Source organism: Podarcis liolepis (assembly GCF_965112155.1).
Source record: "Podarcis liolepis genome assembly, chromosome: 3".
In the NCBI taxonomy this organism is placed as follows: Eukaryota; Metazoa; Chordata; class Lepidosauria; order Squamata; family Lacertidae; genus Podarcis; species Podarcis liolepis.
In genome coordinates, this window is record NC_139557.1 from 122,113,335 (window position 1) to 122,137,782 (window position 24,448).

A 24,448-nucleotide genomic window follows, 5' to 3' on the forward strand; every position below is an offset into this window, starting at 1 on the left:
GGTTAAGAACGTTGCTTCAGGATGAGAACAGAAATCGTGCTCCGGCGGGGCGGCAGCAGCGGGAGGCCCCATTAGCTAAAGTGGTGCTTCAGGTTAAGAACAGTTTCAGGTTAAGAACAGACCCCCGGAACGAATTAAGTACTTAACCCGAGGTACCACTGTATTTCTTCCAACAGAGAGCTTGTGTGTGCGCAGCATGCCTCCCTCTGCCCCCCACCCCCCAAAACGAACACAGAACCATAGAATTGCCGTGCTGGAAAGGGCTGCAAGGGTCATCCAGTCCAACCCCTTGCACTGCAGGAATCCTTTGCCCTGCGTGAGGCTCGAACCCACAACCCTTGAGCAGTGGCATAGCGTGGGGGGTGCAGGGGGGGCCGGCCGCACCGGGCGCAACATCTGGGGGTTAGGGTAAGGGGGCGCAAATCCACGGGTTAGGGGGCGCAAATTACTTGCCTTGCCCCGGGTGCTGACAACCCACGCTACGCCACTGCCCTTGAGATTAAGAGGCTGATGTTTGGCCGACCGAGCTACAGATATTCCGAGGTTCAATGGCAGGAAGGAGAGCTGAGTCCTCAGTCCTGCGGCAGCTCAATTTCCCCCTTTCGTTTCTCAAAGGAGCTGGCCAACGAAGGGACAGCCAGCTCGGACGTCATCGCTTCCCGGAGTCCTCCCCTCCTTCCCAGACCCGGCGGCTGCAGTGCCCACTCAGGCATTCAGCATTTCTGGCCTGTGTCCATGTTAATTTTCTACTTGACGGCACACAAATCGAAATCTGGTCTGGGGGAAAGCTGATCAGCCCCGCTACGTGGTAATTAATTCGCGGCACAGAAGCGCAACGCTGGCAAGGCGGGCCCCCCTCCCCCTGCCCCAACGCTGCCCCACAGGAGAGGTGGGACGTCATTGAAATGACGGCGAGCGGGGGGGGGGAAGGATATTTTTATCTCCCTTCCCCACCACCACTGGCTCACGCACAGACCCAACATAAAATAGGAAGGCATTAAACATCTTCGAAATGACTAAGGAGCATGTTGCAAACATTGCTGGACTGAAGTCTCTGATCGGAGAGTGATGGCATGCACAAAGCATTTTTTTTTCAAGGGGAGAGATAGGGGGCAAAGGGCAGTCCTGGTCTGTGCCTGGCCGCTCCTTTGGGTCGTCCTTTCAGCTGGTGAGTCCTAGGAGCTGGGGAGTTGCTGAAGAAGCCTGTGGGAGTCAGGGGGCAAAGATCTAGAGCAGCAGTAGGCAAGGGGGGGCAGGAGTAGACAACTTCAGGGTGGAAAGGGCCATCTCAGGATATCTTCAGGAGAGGAAAAGGCTAAGGAGTAAACCCTACCCTGGAATGGAGTCCTGAAGGGGGTTGGATGGTGCCTTGTACGCCTCCTTACGGCAGCCAAGCTGGGGCCAAACATCTTGCTCTGCTTTCCTATGGACCACATCAGCCAGGCTGAGAAGGGGGTCATTTGGGAAGCCCAGGCTTGCAGGAGGTCAGTTTGCTGCTGCTAACGCAGTTGTTTGACTTCACCCCTGGAGGTGCGCTCCATTGTCTATCAAGACATACAAATACCGACGAGAACAACTTCCAGAATGGCTCTGCTTTGGCTCCATGCAATGCTTCTGAGTACCAGTGGCTGGAAACCACAGAAGGGGAGGCACTAGACACAGGTTGGGGGGAAACATTCGGAGCCGGCGAGTTACCCCAAAGGTTTGCCCGCCGCCCTCGTTTTAGATTGAACTTCCTACTCACAGAGATTTCTCCTCTGGGTTTCCATCCAAGCATTCCCTTCCCTGCTATAAAAGCACAATTTCTATAGCCTCCTTAATCTCCTCTTTTTTTGGAGAACGCCTAGGAAAGGGGAGATGGAGATGTGTCGGTGGGATAGCTTTGTCTTAGGGCAGAGGTGGGATTAGAGGGTCTCTTCAAACGATGCCGCCCCCCCTCCAACCAACCGAAGCTGCTTCGGCAAAAGAATGCAGCTTTTAACAAGCACGGGGGGGGGGGGGAGCCAGCCCCCTTTCCAGCCCAGCACTAAGTGCCCCCTCTCTCCTCCCACAAGATCCACCACTTCGGCAAATCAGAACGATCACCGGCTGAGAGAGAGAGAACTTCCATCGCCTGATGTGTGGCTAAGTTAAAAGACTTGACGGGGGTCTCTATCACAAAGGCAGCCCACGCAGGTGTCACGCTGGTTCAATATGGGCTCTTAAGCTCTCAAGAGCTTCCTCTTATTTGCTTCTTTTATGGAGCAAATGAGATACAATTACGAAGGATAACCAGCTCTTCGGCATCTCTGGAAGAAGTTGAAAAGAAAAACACAAGTTTCCAAAAAAGGGGCACTTCGGGAAGACGGTCTTTAAAGTCCAAACGGGAGAAAAAACATTGGAGGGAAAAGATTTACTCCGTTGTCAGCTCCGTTCACGAACAGCTACCGTATTTTTCAATCTATAAGACACACCAGACCACAAGACGCACCTAGTTTTTGGAGGAGGAAAACAAGAAAAAAAATATTCTGAATCTCAGAAGCCAGAACAGCAAGAGGGATCGCTGTGCAGTGAAAGCAGCAATCCCTCTTGCTGTTCTGGCTTCTGGGACAGCTGCGCAGCCTGCATTCGCTCCATAAGATGCACACACATTTCCCCTTACTTTTTAGGAGGGAAAAAGTGAGTCTTATAGAGCAAAAAATATGGTAGTCCAAATGGGCAATGGAGATCCCTCAGCTCACATCGCGTCTCGGCCTTCTCCAACCCGGTGCCCTCCAGAAGTTTTGGAGACCCACCACCCTTGTCTTGGGCTCATGAGAGTGGTCGTCCAAAACATCTGGAGGCCCCCAAGTTGGGGAAGGCTGACTTATAAGCACACAAGAAGAGCCTGCTGTTTCAGGCCAATGGGCCACCTAGTCTAACATCATGTTTTCACAGCGGCCAGAGAGATGCCCCTTGTGGGAAACCCAGAAGCAGGACCGGAGAACAAGAGCATTTTCTCCCTGCCTAAGGTTTCCAGCAACTGTCATGTTCTTGTGTTCTTAACATCTGAGTCCCGATGCATAAAATACAATGATCTGCGGTCCCTCCAACGCTCCCTGCAGATTACCACCCATCCAGCCGACAAATTAAATAGCTGACAATTTGCATTGTTTGTAGCTCGCGCCAAGGAATCTAACAGGCAAAGCAAAGTCTCTGCAGGGGAGACCAGCGCCTTGCCCCTGGCCAAGCAGATTTGGCTGTTTTTCAAAGGCAGGGTGCAGATGAAGGCTCCATTCCTCTCTCTATATGCATATGTCTATGTATGAATGGAGACTTCCGCTCCTGCTGGCCAGTGAGGGAGGCCACGATAATTTCGCTGCTGCATTGTGAATGCTCAGACAGGCGGTTTGGAGAAAGGGAGGGAAGAAAAGAAAACGTCCCATGCAACCCACCCGCCTCCTGAAATTAACAAAGCCAGATAATCTCCGCCAGCGCAACCCTGCCTGTGTTTTTATTTATGATAAAACCCCACGGAGGAAGTTGAGCGTTTTAGATTGCATTTCCCAGGTAACAGCTGGAAAGACTCTATTCTTTGAAGGCTCTCTGACCGACTCTCTTTCCCTTTTCGTTCTTAGAGCCCAGTTCTGAATCCTGATCGCTTCGGGGCGGAAGAGACACGCAACCGTCTGCTTGGGAATATTGTGCTCGCTCAAAGAAGCAGGCAGCTAAAGCAGCCCACTCAACACAGAGCTCACACTGCGGCTTCATCTCCCCGCTCCCCCACTGGGGAAGAGCAACGTTCCCCTTTTAACATTTACCTCTGGTGCATGCTCAGGTTGGCGATATTAGCATTAGAAAGAGACCCTTGCCATGCCTAAAACCTCACAAGGAGAGAACGGTTACCCAATTTCATCCCGGTTCATTCAGATACAGTCTCAAATTGGCGTCAGCGGAGAAACGAGCCCTTTCATAGAATCATAGAATAGAATCCTAGAGTTGGAAGAGACCACAAGGGCCATCGAGTCCAACCCCCTGCCAAGCAGGAAACACCATCAGAGCACTCCTGACATATGGTTGTCAAGCCTCTGCTTAAAGACCTCCAAAGTAGGAGACTCCACCACACTCCTTGGCAGCAAATTCCACTGTCAAACAGCTCTTACTGTCAGGAAGTTCTTCCTAATGTTTAGGTGGAATCTTCTTTCTTGTAGTTTGGATCCATTGCTCCGTGTCTGCTTCTCTGGAGCAGCAGAAAACAACCTTTCTCCCTCCTCTATGTGACATCCTTTTCTATATTTGAACATGGCTATCATATCACCCCTTAACCTCCTCTTCTCCAGGCTAAACATGCCCAGCTCCCTTAGCCGTTCCTCATAAGGCATCGTTTCCAGGCCTTTGACCATTTTGGTTGCCCTCCTCTGGACACGTTCCAGTTTGTCAGTGTCCTTCTTGAACTGTGGTGCCCAGAACTGGACACAGTACTCCAGGTGAGGTCTGACCAGAGCAGAAAACAGTGGCACTATTACTTCCCTTGATCTAGATGCTATACTCCTATTGATGCAGCCCAGAATTGCATTGGCTTTTTAAGCTGCCGCGTCACACTGTTGGCTCATGTCAAGTTTGTGGTCAACCAAGACTTTCGCTTAACAGCTCCTCTCTACTTTCTGTCACGGTGTGCTTTTTAGCCAAATGGAGCGTTCTCATCCCCAATAGAACTCATCGAGCGCAGTGGCCGCGTTAGGAGGGAGACAGACTCCCTGCTCACTTCATTTTCAACGAGTGTCACCCCGCAAGTCTAAAACTCATGGGAAGGATCAGAACACGCCTTTGAGGAAAGCTTCAGGCAACCTCTGGCCGGGATTCTCCGACAGGGGCCAGCAAACTTTTGCAGCAGGGGGCCGGTCCACTGTCCCTCAGACCTTGTGGGGGGCCGGACTATATTTTGAAGGGAAAACAATGAACAAATTCCTATGCCCCACAAATAACCCAGAGATGCATTTTAAATAAAAGGACACATTCTATGTCCGGGTTTGTTGTGTTCACAAGCCGAAAAGACGCAAAATGAAACTAATGCAACACAAGGTATGACTGTAAGATGTTTTCTGTTCCCTGAGAATTGTGTTTGGCAGGGAGGGGCATTAAGTTCTAGGAGTCTCTTCCTGTAGAGCAGTGATGGCCAAACTTGGCCCTCCAGCTGCTTTGGGACCACAATTCCCATTATCCCTGACCACTGGTCCTGTTAGTTAGGGATGATGGGAGTTGTAGTCCCCAAAACAGCTGGAGGGCCAAGTTTGGCCATCATTGCTGTAGAGGGAAAGGGTACACATCCCAGACACAGGCTAAGTGCATCAGAGAGAGCTAATCTGCACATGTAAAAGGTAAAGGGACCCCTGACCAGTAGGTCCAGTTGCGGACAACTCTGGGGTTGCGGCACTCATCTCGCTTTATTGGCCAAGGGAGCCGGCGTACAGCTTCCGGGTCATGTGGCCAGCATGACTAAGCCGCTTCTGGTGAACCAGAGCAGCGCACGGAAATGCTGTTTACCTTCCCACCGGAGTGGTACCTATTTATCTACTTGCACTTTGACGTGCTTTCGAACTGCTAGGTTGGCAGGAGCAGGGACTGAGCAACGGGAGCTCACCCCGTCACGGGGATTCGAACTGCTCACCTTCTGATCGGCAAGTCCTAGGCTCTGTGGTTTAGACCACAGCGCCACCTGGGTAGACTTACCTAAACAGGAATGTTTTAGCAGGTGCTGGACAGTACAGGTTAATGACTGATTTGCGCACGCCCAATGGCGAGTGACCATGCATGTGTGCATTGCGGTGACCTGGAAGTGGCGGAAAAGGGGTCAGAGGGGGTTATGCATGCTCTGCCGTTGCATGCAATGACCTGGAAAGCAAGTCCTGTGCAAATCGAGGGTTGTCTGTAGAGCAAAAGCACCTGACTGATATCAATAGTGTTCAGAAAATAAAATAATCAAGAGGGAGGTATAAGCCAGGCTTCCTCAACCTGTGGCCCTCCAGATGTTTTGGCCTACAACTCCCATGATCCCTAGCTAGCAGGACCAGTGGTCAGGGATGCTGGGAATTGTAGTCTCAAAACATCTGGAGGGCCGAGGTTGAGGAAGCCTGGTACAAGCAGTCTTGGAGAACCCAAAAGTTTACATGAGTAGGAGAAAGTCTTTGGAAAACCTGAGGGCGGGCAAGGGAACCATATGGGAGGGAGAAGGAATGGAGTGTGTTGCAAGGGGGCAGCGTTGAGCCAGGGCGCGACACCTCGCACAATTTTGCTGCAGCCGCCCCCCCCTGCTGTTAAAAGTGGGTGGCAAATTTGCCTGGCGTACCTGAAATGACGGCGATCTTCCACGACCCGTGCTCTTCCTTCGCGATTCTCTCCGCCTCCTCCATCAGCAGCATCCCAAATCCCTAGAGGAAGAAAGACAAGTGAGTTTGTCTTCAAGATCACAAGGAACTTGTAATTTAGGGATTAGCAGTGAGTTTGTTTGTTTAAAAAAACTCTTGCTGGTGGAATGGGGAACAGAGGTCACAGAAGTACTTGCGGGCGCGAAAAAGGCAGTGTGACAGCAGAGATGAATTTTATAAAAACACTCCAAACATTTCTCTTTTGTTTCCCGAGTAATCTAGAGGTGGTTTTGCTGGGACACTCCAGCTTGCAGTGCAGGAAACTGCTGAATGCACAAATGGGAGTTTGGATTAAAAAAAATAAAAATAAACAAGATTTGGGTAAGCTTCCAAGGGCCAGGCCACCTGGCCCCCAGAACCCTCCCCAGGCCACACCCTTCCCTGCCCTTAAACTCCCATATTGCTCCTCGCTTGTCTGGATGGGGACAGAGAAAGGTGTGTGCAGAAACCAGCCTGCGGCACAGACATAACATCAGCACCTGTGGCTCCGCCCACTTTCACCTCTGGCTCCACCCACCTCTGGCATGTGGCTCTTGGGGGGTTGGCCAGAAGGAAATATGGCCCTCAGGTTCGAAAAACATTCCCTGCCCAGCTTCAACCAAGGCAGCTTTGCCCATGGTCCAAGTTTTAACCCGTTTTTAGACTATTAACTTTTTGAAAGTCTTAGGTCATTATTAACTCTTCTCGTTGATAATTTTATTGTTTGATCCTCTCTTTTTTAATTTTTGCAAACTGCTTTGAGGTTTCTCCCCCTTTCTCCATCAAGTCTTGCAAAATAAAAATAAAATAAAGAAAATGGCATCCCAAGCCGTAAACTCGCTTTCAGGAGAGTCTGGCGTTTGCAAACTACCGCCTGGGGTGTTTGCACAACTTGGCCAGCTTGCTTAAAATCTGGAGGCACTTGGCTCCTGTTGCCTTTGCCGCTGCACACACACACATCCCTGCAAAAAACGGCAGTGCGAATCGGCCCAGGAAACCCTGCAAGCCGCAGCTGGGAGGACGATTTGCAATGCCCGACTTTGCTGTGCCCACAAGGCCAGTCGGGGAGGGTTTCTGAAGGGGGTGCGATCCTGCCTCAAACAAAAAAGGACCCATCTGCAAGGAACAAGAGCATTATTCTCGCACAACAGGGATATCTCTTATGCTAAACATACCCTTCCGTAGCATACCGCTTTGGGGAAGAAGTGAGTGTGTGTTTATTTGTGTGGGGAGTATTCATTTTTAGGGTACTGATGGCTGCCCCCCCATAAACATTCCTTCAGCCCACATTTGTGCGTCATGCGCCCAAGTCTCCATTTCCAATCTATTTCAATTTGTTAGCGCTGGGCTCCAGTCAATTGATTTTCCTCCCCCTTCCACCTTCCACGTGCGTCAACCATTTTTCCGCTCCCGGCTTTTGAAATTTCGCTTTCAGGAGGTAAGCATTCATTTTCTGCTCTCTTTCTCTCTCTTCTCCATACCCCCCCGCCAACCCGCAAACTCCATTTTACCACTTCTGCCTTGTTGCCCGGGGTCATTACTATCAAACAGAAGTTGCATCCTAATGCACATGCAGCCGACGGAGAACGCTTAATTTAAAACAAAACAATTTTTTTAAAAAACAAAACACAACCACACACGAAGACAATAGCGAAATTAAAACATCAGCCCCGGAGGATTCAGGTGGAAAGGAAAGAAGGACCATTCTTCTACTATACCATCTAAAATTATGATTACGGTTATTGTATTTATTTATATCTTGCCTTCCCCGCCTCGGACGCAAGGCAGCTTGCACAAATTAAAACAACGCAGATAAAATGCAGAAAGCATAGAAAAGATTGCAGTCAAAAAAGCAATTGAACTCTAATGGAGTTAAAATAATATAACCCCCCCCCCCAATGTATTAAAATACAGATAATAAAAACAGGGCCGTTCTGTTAAGAGACCTTTCTTTAACAATACAGTTAGTTCCCAAAGGCCTGTCGGAGTAAGACTGTCTTCACCTGCCCATTTCAAGTACAGCAAAGAGGGAGCCAGTCTACCTTCTCTAAGAAGGGAGTTCCAAAGTTCCTTGGAAGGAGCCACCACAGAGAAGGCCCTTGCCCGCCTGTGTCGCAGCCAATAAGGGTGGGGGGGACTGGGAAAAACAATGCTGTCCAGGGTTGTAAAGACTGCGGAGAGAATAATTGGGTGAACTCTTCCCACCTTAGATCAAATCTATGCTTCCAGGTGCCATAAGAAAGCGGCAGAGATAGCGCAGGATAGTGCGCACCCCGGAAATGATCTCTTTCAGCTTCTGCCTTCTGGAAGAAGGTACAGGGTTATAAAGACTAGGACTAGCCGCCTGAGAAACAGTTTCTACCCAAATGCGATTTTGGTTTTAAACGCAGTGTAACGAGTCTGTATGGGAATAAATTGTATTTAAAAATGGGGTATCAGAGTTTTTAGGGGGCTAACCAGGTTGGGATAGTTGGGATAGCAGACTTCTTAGTTTTGAATGTTTTATAGAATCATAGAATAGAATCATAGAGTTGGAAGAGACCCCAAGGGCCATCGAGTCCAACCCCCTGCCAAGCAGGAAACACCATCAGAGCACTCCTGACATATGGTTGTCAAGCCTCTGCTTAAAGACCTCCAAAGTAGGAGACTCCACCACACTCCTTGGCAGCAAATTCCACTGTCAAACAGCTCTTACTGTCAGGAAGTTCTTCCTAATGTTTAGGTGGAATCTTCTTTCTTGTAGTTTGGATCCATTGCTCCGTGTCCGCTTCTCTGGAGCAGCAGAAAACAACCTTTCTCCCTCCTCTATGTGACATCCTTTTATATATTTGAACATGGCTATCATATCACCCCTTCACCTCCTCTTCTCCAGGCTAAACATGCCCAGCTCCCTTAGCCGTTCCTCATAAGGCATCGTTTCCAGGCCTTTGACCATTTTGGTTGCCCTCCTCTGGACACGTTTCAGTTTGTCAGTGTCCTTCTCGAATTGTGGTGCCCAGAACTGGACACAGTACTCCAGGTGAGGTCTGACCAGAGCAGAATACGGTGGCACTATTACTTCCCTTGATCTAGATGCTATACTCCTATTGATGCAGTCCAGAATTGCATTGGCTTTTTTAGCTGCCGCGTTACACTGTTGGCTCATGTCAAGTTTGTGGTCAACCAAGACTCCTAGATCCTTTTCACATGTACTGCTCTCAAGCCAGGTGTCCCCCATCTTGTATTTGTGCCTCTCATTTCTTTTGCCCAAGTGCAATACTTTACATTTCTCCCTGTTTAAGTTCATCTTGTTTGTTTTGGCCCAGTTCTCTAATCTGTCAAGGTCGTTTTGAAGTGTGATCCTGTCCTCTGGGGTGTTAGCCACCCCTCCCAGTTTGGTGTCATCTGCAAATTTGATCAGGATGCCCTTGAGTCCATCATCCAAGTCGCTGATAAAGATGTTGAATAAGACCGGGCCCGGACAGTAAGAGCTGTTCAACAGTGGAATTTGCTGCCAAGGAGTGTGGTGGACTCTCCTTCTTTGGAGGTCTTTAAGCAGAGGCTTGACAACCATATGTCAGGAGTGCTCTGATGGTGTTTCCTGCTTGGCAGGGGGTTGGACTCGATGGCCCTTGTGGTCTCTTCCAACTCTATGATTCTATGATTCTAACCCTCTCTGGAGCCTAGGAGATACCTGGGGCCACGTCTCAGAGGATAATCTGAGGAACAGGCTGATTCCTTATGGGGCGCTCTGGCTCCTAGCCAGCGCTTCAAACTGTGCCTTGTGGGTTATGTTTATTTGTGGGGTTAAGGTTCTCTGGGTCCCCCCTGCTGCCAATGAGGCAGAGATTGACCCCAGATAATAATAATCATCATAATTTACTATTTGTACCCCACTCATCTGGCTGGGTTTCCCCAGCCACTCTGGGCGGCTTCCAACAAAGATTAAAAACACAGTGGTACCTCGGGTTACATATGCTTCAGGTTACAGACTCTGCTAATGAAGAAATAGTGCTTCAGGTTAAGAACTTTGCTTCAGGATGAGAACAGAAATCGTGCTCCAGCAGAGCAACGGCAGCAGGAGGCCCCATTAGCTAAAGTGGTGCTTCAGGTTAAGAACAGTTTCAGGTTAAGGACGGACCTCCGGAACAAATTAAGTACTTAACCCGAGGTACCACTGTACATTAAAATGTCACACATTAAAAATGTCCCTGAACAGGGCTGCTTCAGATGTCTTCTGAATGTCAGATAGCTGTTTATCGCTTTGACATCTGATGGGAGGGTGTTCCACAGGGCGGGCGCCACTACTGAGAAGGTCCTCTGCCTGGTTCCCTGTAGCTTTGCTTCTTGCAGGGAGGGAAGCACTAGAAGGCCCTTGGAGCTGGACCTCAGTGTCCAGGTTGAGCGATGGGGGTGGAGACGCTCCTTCAGATATACTGGGCTGAGGCCATTTAGGGCTTTCAAGGTCAGCACCAACACTTTGAATTGTGGGACTTCCGGGTTGGCGCGAACAGCTAATGGCGGATTCCCTCCGAGCTCCGGAGGGAATCGGCTCTGCTGGGGACGGGTCTTGCCGCGACGGCGACGCGGGGACCCTCAAAAACCTCAGGCGCGGATGCCTGAGGACCTGGTGACTCGGTGGGCACCTTAAGCACCCTCCCCGACCCATGAAGAGCCTTTTTAAAGGCTGCGGAGAGGGTACGGAGAGTGGCGTGGTGCTGGGAGTAGACCGCTACCCCAGCGGAGCGGAGCCGTGTGCCATGGCTGAAGAGCGCTGACTTTCTTCCTCAAATCTGGACTCAAAAAAGAAGCAACCCGTGAGTAGATTGGAACCTGGACTTTAAAATTTTGATCCGTAAATTTGGTACGACCGGGGGATGTGTTAAGGGGAAGTCCGCACCCCCCCTCCTGCAGATGATTTAAAGCAACAGCAGGAAAACTAAGTTGGAGAGCCTACCCTTTTGGGGTGAGTTTAAAAGGACAGTAACTTTCACGATTGGATGAAAGAAGTGTGGAGCTGGAGTGCAAGAGTGGTGTTTTAGAACTTTTTCTTTTGCCGTTTGTAATCCCCCCTCCCGGGCCCGGGAGAGTCCTGTTTCTGAGCCTGTGGAAGAGGAAAGGAGTTTGACAGCTGTCAAAAGCTGTCAAACGGATGATTTAAAGGGAAAGAGCTTGCTACCTAAGATCTCTCTGGACTAAAATTGATATAAATTAACTAAAGTGTTTGGATACAAAGAAATAAATCAAGAGGAAAAGGACTGTTGGGAAAAGATTACTGTAACTAGATTCCCCCTAGGGGGAAGTCTGAGACATTACAATGGCTGTGGATGGAAACTTACTAGCTGAGCTAGAAAAAACATTCTATCTTGTGGGAATTCTACAAGAGCAGAGTCTTGTCATGAATAAACAACTTATGACCTTGACTGCTGGAATAAGCAGCTCTGCTGAAAGTATGGAGGACTTGAGTGAGAAAAAATCTGCAGCCGAGCGGAAAGAGATAACGCAAGAAGGAAATGAGACTAAACAAGTACAGGAGAAAGTACAGATGGAAGGTACAAATCAGAAGCCCATACAAATGGATTATAAACAAGAAGACCCTTGGATTATGTGGAGTATAAATCTGCAAAAGATCCGCAAGATGAAGGAAAAGGCCCCTGGAATACTGGGAATCCAAGAATTTAAAAGAAAGAAGAAATATGACTGGGGCCTTCATCTTTATTTTCATTCTGACTCTTATCTTTATTTCTATTCTGATTTGGAATATGAAGGATTGGTGGAAATTTTGCAGCAGTTGGTTTCAAGTGCTTTTGTGGGAAGAAAATCTGGCCTGACTGGGATACAACTCCTTCGAGATCCGAAGACCAACATGAAGGATCACCAACAAAACCGGCGGAGAGGAACTGAAAGAGATTTGAAGGCCTCGGACGTGAGGAACCCAGGCTAAGAACTGTTATTTTGGACTTGTACTTGGGAAGGGACGGAAACCGGGGATGGGAGGAGGTGAAAACAGAATTTCAAAAACACTTATGATTTTGGGTTTAGTTAATAAGTTATGTGTTTTATAAAAAATGGGAAATCGACGGAAGAGACTTTCGAGTCCAACTTAGGAAAGAACTTAATTTTTTTATAAAAGATGTAATATTAAAATGGTAAGAAGATAAAATAATAAGTTGCTGATATAACTACGGGAAGTGGGATGCAGGAAGTGGGGTGGGGGGAAGTCAATGACCAAGGTTAAGAAAGTAAGATCTCTGAAATTGTACGTGTTCTCGTCTTTGTCTTTTATGTGTGTGTTGTGTTGTTATAAAAATCTGAAAAACCAATAAAAAATTTATTAAAAAAAAAAAAAAACACTTTGAATTGTGCTTGGAAACGTACTGGGAGCCAATGTAGGTCTTTCAAGACCGGTGTTATGTGGTCTCGGCGGCCGCCCCCAATCAGCAGTCTAGCTGCCCTTGGGTGCTGTGGTGCCCCATCTCTGGAATATCCACCCAATACACTTGGGTTTTCCCTGGCCTTCGCATGCGCCCAGATCTTGGCTCCAATATAGTTTCTGCCGTTGATTTTTTTATCTGCTCTGCTTTTAAATTGCTTTATTTCTCTGTTTGCATGTGTCCTCTCTTCTTTTAAAAACAGTAAGATTTTTATCGCCCACTGCTCCCAAGGGCTGAAAAAGTTGTTAAAAGGAATCTGGTGTAAAATAAATAACTGGAAGGTAGTGAAGACCTGAATCCTGAAAAAGGCCAATTAACTACCTAGCTGCCGGGCCGCCATTTCTGAATATTCTTCCAAGATGTACAATGCATTGCGCAAGAACATAAAGAGAGCCTTTAGCTGGATCAGACCTATGGCCCATCTGGCCCAGTATCCTATTCTCACAGTGGCCACCCAGCTGCACATGGGAATACAGCAAGCAGGATTCGAACACAAGAGCAGCTCTCTCCCCTCCTGTGGTTTCCAGCAATTAGCATACAGAAACACTGCTGCTTCAGGGACCTGAAGTCGAGTTTGTCAAAGCCTCTGTGACACACTGGGCAATAGATATCTGTTGTTTAGTCGTTTAGTCGTGTCCGACTCTTCGTGACCCCCTGGACCAGAGCACGCCTGGCCCTCCTGTCTTCCACTGCCTCCCGCAGTTGGGTCAAACTCATGGTGGTAGCTTCGAGAACACTGTCCCACCATCTCGTCCTCTGTCATCCCCTTCTCCTTGTGCCCTCCATCTTTCCCAACATCAGGGTCTTTTCCAGGGAGTCTTCTCTTCTCATGAGGTGGCCAAAGTCTTGGAGCCTCAGCTTCAGGATCTGTCCTTCCAGTGAGCACTCAGGGCTGATTTCCTTCAGAATGGAGAGGTTTGATCTTCTTGCAGTCCATGGGACTCTCAAGAGTCTCCTCCAGCACCATAATTCAAAATCATCCATTCTTTGGCGATCAGCCTTCTTGATGGTCCTGCTCACACTTCCATACATCACTACTGGAAAAACCAGAGCTTTAACTATATGGACCTATGTAACTATACGGATATAGGACACAATATAGATTTTAACCTCTGGGAAAAACCTTGGAAAAGCAATTTGAAGTTCACAGCTTGTTATTCCTTGAAGGAAAACTACCTGAAAATGATTCACAGGTGGTATTTAACTCCGAGTAGGCTTGCCAAGATGTACAAGACTGAATCACGTAAGCGCTGGAGATGCACAGAGGCGGAGGGAATGTTCTTTCATATGTGGTGGACTTGTAAAAGGGTAAAAGAGTATTGGGAAATGATCCCTAATGAATTGAAAAAATGTTTAAAAATACTTCCCCCCCCCAAAAAAAAACACCAGAGTCCTTTCTGTTGGAGATAATTCAGACTGAAATTCCCAGGTGTTAAAAATGTTATTTATGTATGCTACTACTGCAGCCCGTGTTTTGTTAGCCCAAAAGTGGAAAACGAGTGAGAAGAATGGCAACTTAAGTCAACAGAATATGCACAGCTTGCAGACTTAACGTAGACAAAAAAGAACATATGTTTAGAGAAGATTGGAAAACGTTTTTTGAATATACAGTGGTACCTCGGTTTACGAACTTAATCCGTTCCAGAAGTCCGTTCTTAAACCGAAACCATTCTTAAACCGAGGCGCGATTTCCCTAATGAGGTTTCCCGCCGCCAGTGCCCTTCCACCGTTTGGATTCCGTTCTTAGACCGAGGTAAAGTTCTCAAACCAAGACACTATTTCTGGTTTTCTGGAGTTTATAAACCAAAACTGGTTCTTCAGCTGGACTGTTCTTAAACTGAGGTACCACTGTATGGGAAATAACTGTGTACACCTGAAAAGTTTGGCAGCATTAAGATAAACTCAACAGTGTAAATAAGTTTTGATGGATACAATAAGGCAGGGGTGGCCAACTCCCAGGAGACTGCGATCTACTCACAAAGTTAAAAACTGGCAGTGACTGACCCCTTTTTGGGGGGTTCGGGTCAAAGCTGTTGAGTTTTTCCAGGGAGGAGGTAAAATGTTGAGCTTTTTTAAGGGGAGCCACAGTTGTTCAGCTTCTTTGGGGGGGAGCCAGTGATCTACCAGTGATCTACTGCAGATGTCCAGTGATCTACAGGTAGATCACGATCTACCTGTTGGACATGCCTGCAATAAGGGAATACTGAATGGTTTGGTTTTTGTAAAATATGCAGGGATTTATGATACGCAAAATGCACCATGGAAAGGGAAGTCACTGATATTTTAGGGATGTTAAAATGAGCACTGTATTTTAAATTGTATACAGAAAATTAATAAAAATATTATATATATAGGCAGGCTTCAGGTACCTGATGCTGGAATTTCAAGGGGTCGCGGCTGCTGACGGGGACCACGCTCCCGTAGACGTGGAGCTCTCGGACGATGGAGACGCCCCCCTTCAGCTCCGCCCGGAACGTCTCCTCCGAGCACTTCCGCAAGCGCAGCAGGCCAATGAGGATGTCCTGCTCAGGGTCCTCATAGGATAGGAAGGTCTCCCAGCCACCGTTGGCCACGTAGTCTCTCCGGATCAGTTCAACCTGTTCGAAAGAGAGGAAGAGGAGGAGAAAGGCCTGAGAAGCGGACTTTAAAAAATAAAAAATTGAGATGGCAACCACGGGGGTGATCATAATTGTGCTGCCCACGAAGGAGCTTAAAGTCAATTTCACGGCCATGCAGGCAATTGTCTGTGTGGGGCTTTGAGCGGAGCATTTGTGTGTGTGTGTCTGTGTTTGTGTGAAATCGCTTCACGTTCGTCCGCCTCGCTGCAGATGGATTTTCAGCAGCATCAGATAAGAGCTGAAGGTGAGATTATTGTATTTTCACACAAGGGAAGCTGGTGTTGGAACTTTAAATGAGAAAGCATTTGTAGAAATCACACACCCATGCTTCATAAAGACCCTTGGTAGGTCAGGCATACAAGGAAAAATGTCCTGAACATTGCCAACATTAAGAGAGAGAGAGAAGAAAAAAAAACAGCAACAGAAGGGTCCAGACCATAAGAGACCCTTCATGGCCTGCCAGGATCACTTATGCTCGATCAATCTTGCACAACTCTGTAACCTCCAGATGTTTTGACTGATTGATCTGAATTTATTTCACCTGTTTCTCTGCCACTTTCCACTCAAACAAATCCCAAAGCAGCTTACTGTATTGTATTATTTTATTGGAAGCTGCCCAGAGTGTCTGAGGAAGCCCAGCCAGATGGGTGGGGTATAAATAACAAATTATTATTATTATTACAATCAATGATCAGCAGCAATATAATGAGACGTCCCAAGTACAGCCTAAATCATGGGTTGGCAAACTAAGGCCCGGGGGCCGGATCCGGCCCAACTGCCTTCTGGATCTGGCCTGCAGACGGTCCGGGAATCGGTGTGGATTGGCATGGGGATTCTGTTCGTTCGGGCTGTGCCATTTTTTCCCTGCGTCGTTCCATCCCCCCACACACACACCGCGGCGGCGTCTCCTCCCTCTCTCCTCCTGGCTTCTCCCCGGCCTGCCTAGAGGAGGAAGGGGGCTGGGCTTTGTTGAGCCGCAGTTGGCTGAGCACCATTTTAAGCAGGCCCTCTCCAGATGTCAAGTCCTGCAGGGCCCTAGTCTCTTGGGACAAGAGCGTTCCACCAGATCGGGGCCACGGCCAAAAAAGCCCTGGCTCTGGTTCAGGCCAGCCTAACCTCTTATGCCGCTGCTCCAGGCTAAACACACCCAACTCCCTCAGCTGTTCCTCACAAGGCTTGGTTTCCAGACCCTTGATCCAGTTGGTCTCCACTCTCTGCACAGTTTCCAGCTTCTCAAGACCTTTCTTAAACTGTGGCACAGTCTGACCCCCTCCGTCGGTGATCCTCATAGAACTCTAGCCCAATGGTTGCCATTAATTTGACTCTGAACTGAATTTGGAATGAATTGATTTTAGAACGTATTAAATGATTATGATTTTATGTAAACTGTGTTATTTTTACTGTTGTTAGCCGCCCTGAGCCCAGCTTCGGCTGGGAAGGGCGGGATATAAATAAAAAATTATTATTATTATTATTATTATTATTATTATTATTAGTAATCTACTAATATCTGAAGGGCTGTCAGGTGGAAGATGGCGCAAGCTTGTTTTTTCCTGCTCCAGGGGTCGGTCCTGAGCCAATGGATTCAAATGACAAGAAAGGAGACCATGACTAAACTTTTGGAAGGACTTTCTGGTGGTAGGAGCTGTTTGATGGTGGGGATGCACTTTCTCAGGAGGCAGAGGACCCTCCTGCATTGGCAGTTTTTAAGCAGAGGTTGGATGGTCCAGCTATCAGGGAGACTTTAGCTGCGATTCCTCCATCGCAGGGGGTTGGACTAGATGACCCTCGGGGTCTCTCCCAACTCTACAATTTTATGATTCTTCCTCTCTTGGTCTCCCTGTCTCAGTGTTCACACAAAAAATAATTTCGATGTGGTTTTATGTAAAATCACACATATACACACACATGGAGCGAGGCCCGCTGAGAAGGAACAAGTCTTACCTGATAAGGTCTCACTTTGTGATGAATCTCTTGAATTCCCACCTCTCTTGTCCTCACATCGCGACACTAGGTGGGGGGAAAGGAGAGAGGCAGTGCCAATTATGCAAGGGAGAGACAGACAGGATAAGGGACACTGTCTTCCCCATAATCACCCCCAGAGTTAAGATGAAGTTGGGATAAGAGTTCTTAACCCGATCATTTCAAACGGGGAGGCTTCAAAATAAAAATGCTCACTGATCCGTCCCTAATGAATCTCTGGGAAAAATAAAAGCCCAATCCTTGGTGTTTTAAGATGCAAAAAAGGACATACTGATTGGCATCGGTTTCACTGAGCAAATATGCATCTCAGGAGGAAATGTGCTATTTGATGTAAAGTGCCAAGACACAGAATGAGGTGCTAACTCTCACTGTGTTCTATGCTGGAGAGATATAGAATTGGAAGGCGGAGCAGTAATATAATGTTCTGCAGAGAAACTCTTGAGCAAGTTCCTTCGGAATGCAGGAGGAGAGATCATCAGGGGGTTTGGGCTGGGTGTTCATCAGTATGCAGATGACACCCAGCTCTACCTCTCCTTTAAATCAGAACCAGTGAAGGCGGTGAAGGGCCTGTGTGAGTGTCTGGAGGCGGTTGGAGGATGGATGGCGGCTAATGGATTGAGGTTGAATCCTGACAAGACAGAAGTACTGTTTTGGGGGGACAGGGGTGGGCTGATGTGGGGGACTCCTTGGTCCTGAATGGGGTAACTGTGCCCCTGAAGGACCAGGTGCACAGCCTGGGAGTCATTTTAGACTCACAGCTGTCCATGGAGGCACAGGTTAATTCTGTATCCAGGGCAGCTGTCTACCAGCTCCACCTGGTACACAGGCTGAGACCCTATCTGCCTGCAAACTGTCTCACCAGAGTGGTGCATGCTCTAGTTATCTCCTGCTTGGACTACTGCAACACTCTACGTAGGGCTACCTTTGAATGTGACCCAGAAACTACAACTAATCCAGAATGCGGCAGCGAGACTGGTGACTGGGGGCGACCGCCGAGACCACATAACACCGACCTTGAAAGTGGTCTCTTGAAAGACCTACATTGGCTCCCAGTACGTTTCCGAGCACAATTTAAAGTGTTGGTGCTGACCTTGAAAGCCCTAAACGGCCTCGGTCCTGTATACCTGAAGGAGCATCTCCACCCCCATCGTTCAGCCCGGACACTGAGATCCAGCGCCGAGGGCCTTCTGGTGGTTCCCTCATTGCGAGAAGTGAGATTACAGGGAACCAGGCAGAGGGCCTTCTCGGTAGTGGCACCCGCCCTGTGGAACACCCTCCCTTCAGATGTGAAGGAAATAAGCAGCTATCCATTCTTTAAAAGACATCTGAAGGCAGCCCTGTTCAGGGAAGTTTTTAATATATAACGCTGTACCGTTTTTAACACTTGATTGGGAGCCGCCCAGAGTGGCTGGGGAAGCTCAGCCAGATGGGCGGGGTATAAATAATAAATTATTATTATTATTAATAACAATTTCTAGGCGCATAAATCTGATGTGAGTAATAGGGAGTCCCCTATCTAGAACACCTTGACCTTGACCTATCAAGCAATGCAAACTACCTGTCCATGGTACCTTGGCCTGTGTCATCTTCAAACTATTCTAGATAGGCATGGACAACTCTCACCAGCCCAAACTACTGGCCATACAGCCTGGCACTGACGGCAGTTTGTGTCCGAAAACATCTGGAAGGCCACATGCTAGCCATCCTGCCCTAAAAGATAAAGTTCACAGCTTGGGAATGCTGTTAGTTCTAGATTTTCAGGTGATAGATCTGGGCCACAAAGCACCAGCTTATGCTGGTTACACCAGCTGTGACCCTTCTGGGAGAAAGGAAGTCTGGCCACTTGTAACCTGAAGGTTTGCAGAACTTGATTCAGGTAGGCAACAGTGTTGGTCTGAAGCAGAGTCTCTCTCTCTCTCTCTCTCTCTCTCTCTATATATATATATATAAATTGTCCAGTAGCACCTTAAAGGTAAAGGGACCCCTGATCATTAGGTCCAGTCGTGACCTACTCTGGCGTTGCGGCGCTCATCTCACTTTATTGGCCAAGGAAGCCGGCTTACAGCTTCCAGGTCACGTGACCAGCATGACTAAGCCGCTTCTGGCGAGCCAGAGCAGCGCATGGAAACGCTGTTTACCTTCCCGCCGGAGCGATACCTATTTATCTACATGCACTTTGACATGCTTTTGAACAGCTAGGTTGGGCAGGAGCTGGGACCGAGCAACGGGAGCTCACCCCGTCGCTGGGATTCAAACAGCCGACCTTCTGATTGGCAAGCCCTAGGCTCTGTGGTTTAACCCACAGCGCCACCCGCGTCCCGTAGCACCTTAGAGTCCCTTAGTAGCACCTTAGAGACCAACTAAGTTTGTTTTTGGTATAAGCTTTCGTGTGCATGCACACTTCTTCAGATACCTTGAATGCAGAACTTGAATAAGACTGCTGCAGTGCTCTGTATGTTGAGCTGCCCTTGAAGACTGCCTAGAAGTTTCTGGTGGTCCAGAACTTCACTGCAAGAGACTTGATTGGGACTGGTCCAAAGGGTCATAACATATTGGGCCAGTTTCTAACAACCTACGTGAGCTACCTGAAAGTCTGGAGCAGGTCAAAGGGTTGGTTTTGTCCCCACATGGCTTAAGTGTTGCTGTCTCTTGGTCACCACCCATTTCACCCCACGGGAAGGATTGGCTGTTGAACTCTTGTCTTGGAGAGCCACGAATTGGGCAAGCCTTTTATCCTTCCAGCGCCAGGCAAAAAACCTTTTCCTATTTATCTGAATTTGCTATCTGCTTTTTTGTTTATGGCCGCTGCCATTTTCAGCTGCGCCATTATAATCTGATGACGCTCTTGTTGTTTTGTTTCTAATTGCAAGCCATTCCGAGAGCTTGACTGTGAGCCGGTGGGCAGGATATTAATCTTCATACATACATAAATGAATGAGGAAGCGGGAGAAAATGTCTTTGCCTGCAGAAAAGCAGATGGAGTGAAACCAGTGTGCGGACGGGAGCTGTGATCTAAGAGGGTCTTCCCCAACCGGGTGCCCTCCGGAGGTTTTGGACTACAATTCCCTTCAGCCCCAGCCACCAGAGCTGTGTCAGGGCCCCAGGGCAGACTCTGCGATTAAGATCTCCTCTGCACTCACACACCAGTTCTGCGTTCTTGATCTGGAAGCTGCAGCGAGCGCAGAATGCTGCAGCGCAATTGCTGATGGGAGCAAGGCATTGTCAGCATACAACGCCTGTGCTCAGAGGTTTGTGCCGGCTGCCGATTTGCTACTGGGCCAGGTTTGAGGTGTTACTATGAGTCTTCAAAGCCCATAGCAACTTGAGACCAGATCACCTGCGAGATCCTCTTGCCCCAAATGCACCCATTCAAACCCTTCATTTATCTGCAGAACTGGCACGGTTACAGGTACCACGCAAGACCCGTTCTGCGTTTGCAACAACTTGATCTTTTAGTGTGGCAGCACCTACACTTGGGAACTCCCTGCCTCTTGAAACCAAGGCAGCCACCTTCAGTGTACTCATTTCGGTGCCTGCAAAAAACTTCCTCGTCTAGACAGACCTGCCCAAATGTTTTAGAAAGCTGGTGCGAGTTTTAATCTGCTTTTAGTCTACTGTTACGTTAACGTCTCAAAGTGTCTTTAACTGTTATTTTTTCTTAGTGACAATTTTATTGTTTCATTTTTTTCTATGTTGCTTTGAGGTTTTTTTGTTTTGCTTTTATAATTGAGTGTTGTATAAATTTTATGATGTGCATGTCTGGATTTGATCCATAGATACTTCTCTTCCGATTTTAAGAGCAACGAGCCTTCAGGTGCCCCAGCTGAGTTTGAGGAGGGAGGGCAAGATGGCATGGTGCCCAAAAGACCATGCAGAATTTGGCAATGTTTCCCTGCCCCCTGTCCACAAGATCTTGCTGGGTGGGAGGCTGTGGCTTGCGACCCTACTCTTGTACCATTCCTGGGAACAAAGCACACTTCACGTGGGAGTCAGATCATCTCTGGAACAGGCAGGAAGGAGACATCAGAGAAGCTAGATTGGAACATCGCATTTTACCTCCGTCCCCAGGTCTTTCATCCTGGCCAGAGCGAGTTCCCTCAAGTTACCGTGCTCTACTCCAGAACTGACGAGGGGCATCGGAATATCTCTGAAAGCAAGACATTAAGAAAAGGATTACAAACGTTTTCCACTGGCAATGGAAGTATGCCAATGAATAATAATAACAATACCATATTTATCGCTCTATAAGACGCACCAGACCACAAGACGCACCTAGTTTTTGGAGGAGAAAACAAGAAAAAAATATTCTGAATCTCAGAAGCCAGAACAGCAAGAGGGATCGCTGCACAGTGAAAGCAGCAATCCCTCTTGCTGTTCTGGCTTCTGTGATAGCTGCACAGTCTACATTCGCTCCATAGGACGCACACACATTTCCCCTTACTTTTTAGGAGGGAAAAAGTGAGTCATATAGAGCAAAAAATACGGTAATTAATTTATATCCCGCCCTCCCCAGCCGAAGCCGGGCTCAGAGCGGCTAACAACAATAAAAGTAACACAGCATTCTAAAATCAATTCATTCTAAAATCAGCTCAGAGTCAAATTAATGGCAACCATTGGGTTAGAGGGCTATGAGGATTACAGAAGGAGGGGGTCAAACTGTGCCTTGGCCAAAGGCCAGGTGGAACAGCTCTGTCTTGCAGGCCCTGCGGAAAGATGTCAAGTCCTGCAGGGCCCTAGTCTCTTGGGACAGAGCGTTCCACCAGATCGGGGCTACAGCTGAAGAAGTCCTGGCTCTGGTTGAGGCCAGCCTAACCTCCCTGTGGCCCGGGATCTCCAAGATGTTTTTGTTTGAAGACCGTAAGGTCCTCCGTGGAACATACCAGGAGAGGCGGTCCTGTAGGTACGAGGGTCCCAGGCAGTATAGGGCTTTAAAGGTGCTGAGCAATGCAAGTGGTTTGAGGGCATTTGGGTTACACTTGGGTCTTTCTTGCAAGCCCCCCTTTGAGCCATCTGGTTGACCACTGGGCCTGACGGACTCTAGGCTCCATCAACAGAAGTACAGTGTCCGGATCAAGGGAAGTCAAAGTCCCGCTCTATTCTGCCTTGGCCAGACCCCACCTGGAATCCCGTGTCCAGCTCTGGGCACTGCAATTTAAGGAGGATGTTGACAAGCTGGAAAGTGTTCAGAGGAGGGCGTCCAAGAGGATCAAAGAATCTGAAACCAAGCCTTATAGAATCATAGAATCCTAGAGTTGGAAGAGACCACAAGGGCCATCGAGTCCAACCCCCTGCCAAGCAGGAAACACCATCAGAGCACTCCTGACATATGGTTGTCAAGCCTCTGCTTAAAGACCTCCAAAGTAGGAGACTCCACCACACTCCTTGGCAGCAAATTCCACTGTCAAACAGCTCTTACTGTCAGGAAGTTCTTCCTAATGTTTAGGTGGAATCTTCTTTCTTGTAGTTTGGATCCATTGCTCCGTGTACGCTTCTCTGGAGCAGCAGAAAACAACCTTTCTCCCTCCTCTATGTGACATCCTTTTATATATTTGAACATGGCTATCCTATCACCCCTTAACCTCCTCTTCTCCAGGCTAAACATGCCCAGCTCCCTTAGCCGTTCCTCATAAGGCATCGTTTCCAGGCCTTTGACCATTTTGGTTGCCCTCCTCTGGACACGTTCCAGTTTGTCAGTGTCCTTCTTGAACTGTGGTGCCCAGAACTGGACACAGTACTCCAGGTGAGGTCTGACCAGAGCAGAATACAGTGGCATGAGGAATGGTTATGAGGAACAGTTGAGAGAGCTGGGTGTGTTTAGCCTGGAAAAGGGGAGGCTGAGAGGGGATATGAGAGCCAGCTTCAAATATCTCAAGGGCTGTCACATGGAAGAGGGAGCAAGCTTGTTTTCTCCTGCTCCAGAGGGTGGGACTCAAACCAGTGGATTCAAGTAAACAAGAAAGGAGATTCTAACTAAATCTTAGGAAGAACTTTGTGACCGTCAGGGCTTTTTGGCAGTGGAACGGACTCCCTTGGAAGGTCTCCCCTCCACTGGAGGTTTGTAAACAGGTGCCATCTGCATTGCGGGGGGTTGGACTGGATGACCCTCAGGGTCCCTTCCAACTCTACAATTCTGTGCTTCTGTGACTTCCCCAAGCCTCCATCCTTCCATCTGAGCCACTGCACAAGTGATTCTCACAGCGGCCAATAATTGTAAAAAGATCAGGGGGACGTCCGTTGTTAGAGGCCAACAACTTCCTAAGCTTGCTGGGGTCTCCTTCAACTTGTTGCATGCTTCGTTCCATCCCGAGGACAAACCATCTAAATTCAGGCTTCCTCAGCCCTCCAGATGTTTTGAGACTACAATTCCCATCATCCCTGACCACTGGTCCTGCTAGCTAGGGATCATGGGAGTTGTAGGCCAAAAACATCTGGAGGGCCGAGGTTGAGAAAGCCTGAACTAATTGCTATGCTCTCGATACAGCATTGGCTTGGGGTACGTCGATTTTACTTCTGATTCACACCAGACTCCGTGGAAGAAAGGTACAGATCTATGGCGCTCTAGAATCAAGACGGACACAGACAAACCTCCCACTGTTCTCTTTGGCTGTTCTCTGTGGCTGTTCTCTTTTCTCCGTACTTGTAAAGCTCTCTTAAGTGGATCATTGTGAAGCAAGGCGCTCCCGAGCGAGGCAAGACGTCCTGATGCATTTTAAAAACTCTTCTCCGTGACAAAAACACTGGCTGCACATTACACTCTGGGGGACAGCGTGACAATTGGCAAAAGGACCCTCTACAAAAGGACAGTCAGAAGACTGATGGAGAAGTTGAGGGAAACAGCCAGTCGCCGGCAAATCGTTAGCTTAATCACTTTGGGGCAGTGGTGAGTGATAATTTAAGCCTCACAGACGTTATAAGTCAGGTTTAAGGTGGTGGTTTTGACCTTTAAAGCCCTTTGTGGCTTAGGGCCCTCGTATTTACGGGATCGCCTCTCCTGGTCTGGCCCACAGAGGACCTTAAGGTCCATGAATAACCATAGTTTAGAGGTCCCGGGCCCTAAGGAAGTCAGACTATC

At 48.3% G+C, this 24,448-nt stretch overlaps 1 protein-coding gene across 1 annotated transcript in view; it reads right to left on the reverse strand.

Annotated features, from left to right (window-relative positions):
- Positions 1 to 24,448, reverse strand: part of ELP3 (elongator acetyltransferase complex subunit 3) — a 110,685-nt gene that overhangs the window by 17,297 nt on the left and 68,940 nt on the right. The window contains exons 11-14 of the mRNA XM_083494516.1: positions 21,433 to 21,523; positions 17,338 to 17,403; positions 15,145 to 15,372; positions 6,305 to 6,386 (exon numbers count right to left, since the gene is read on the reverse strand). Coding sequence (XP_083350642.1) covers positions 6,305 to 6,386; positions 15,145 to 15,372; positions 17,338 to 17,403; positions 21,433 to 21,523 — 467 coding nt within the window. The remainder of the gene's footprint in view (positions 1 to 6,304; positions 6,387 to 15,144; positions 15,373 to 17,337; positions 17,404 to 21,432; positions 21,524 to 24,448) is intronic.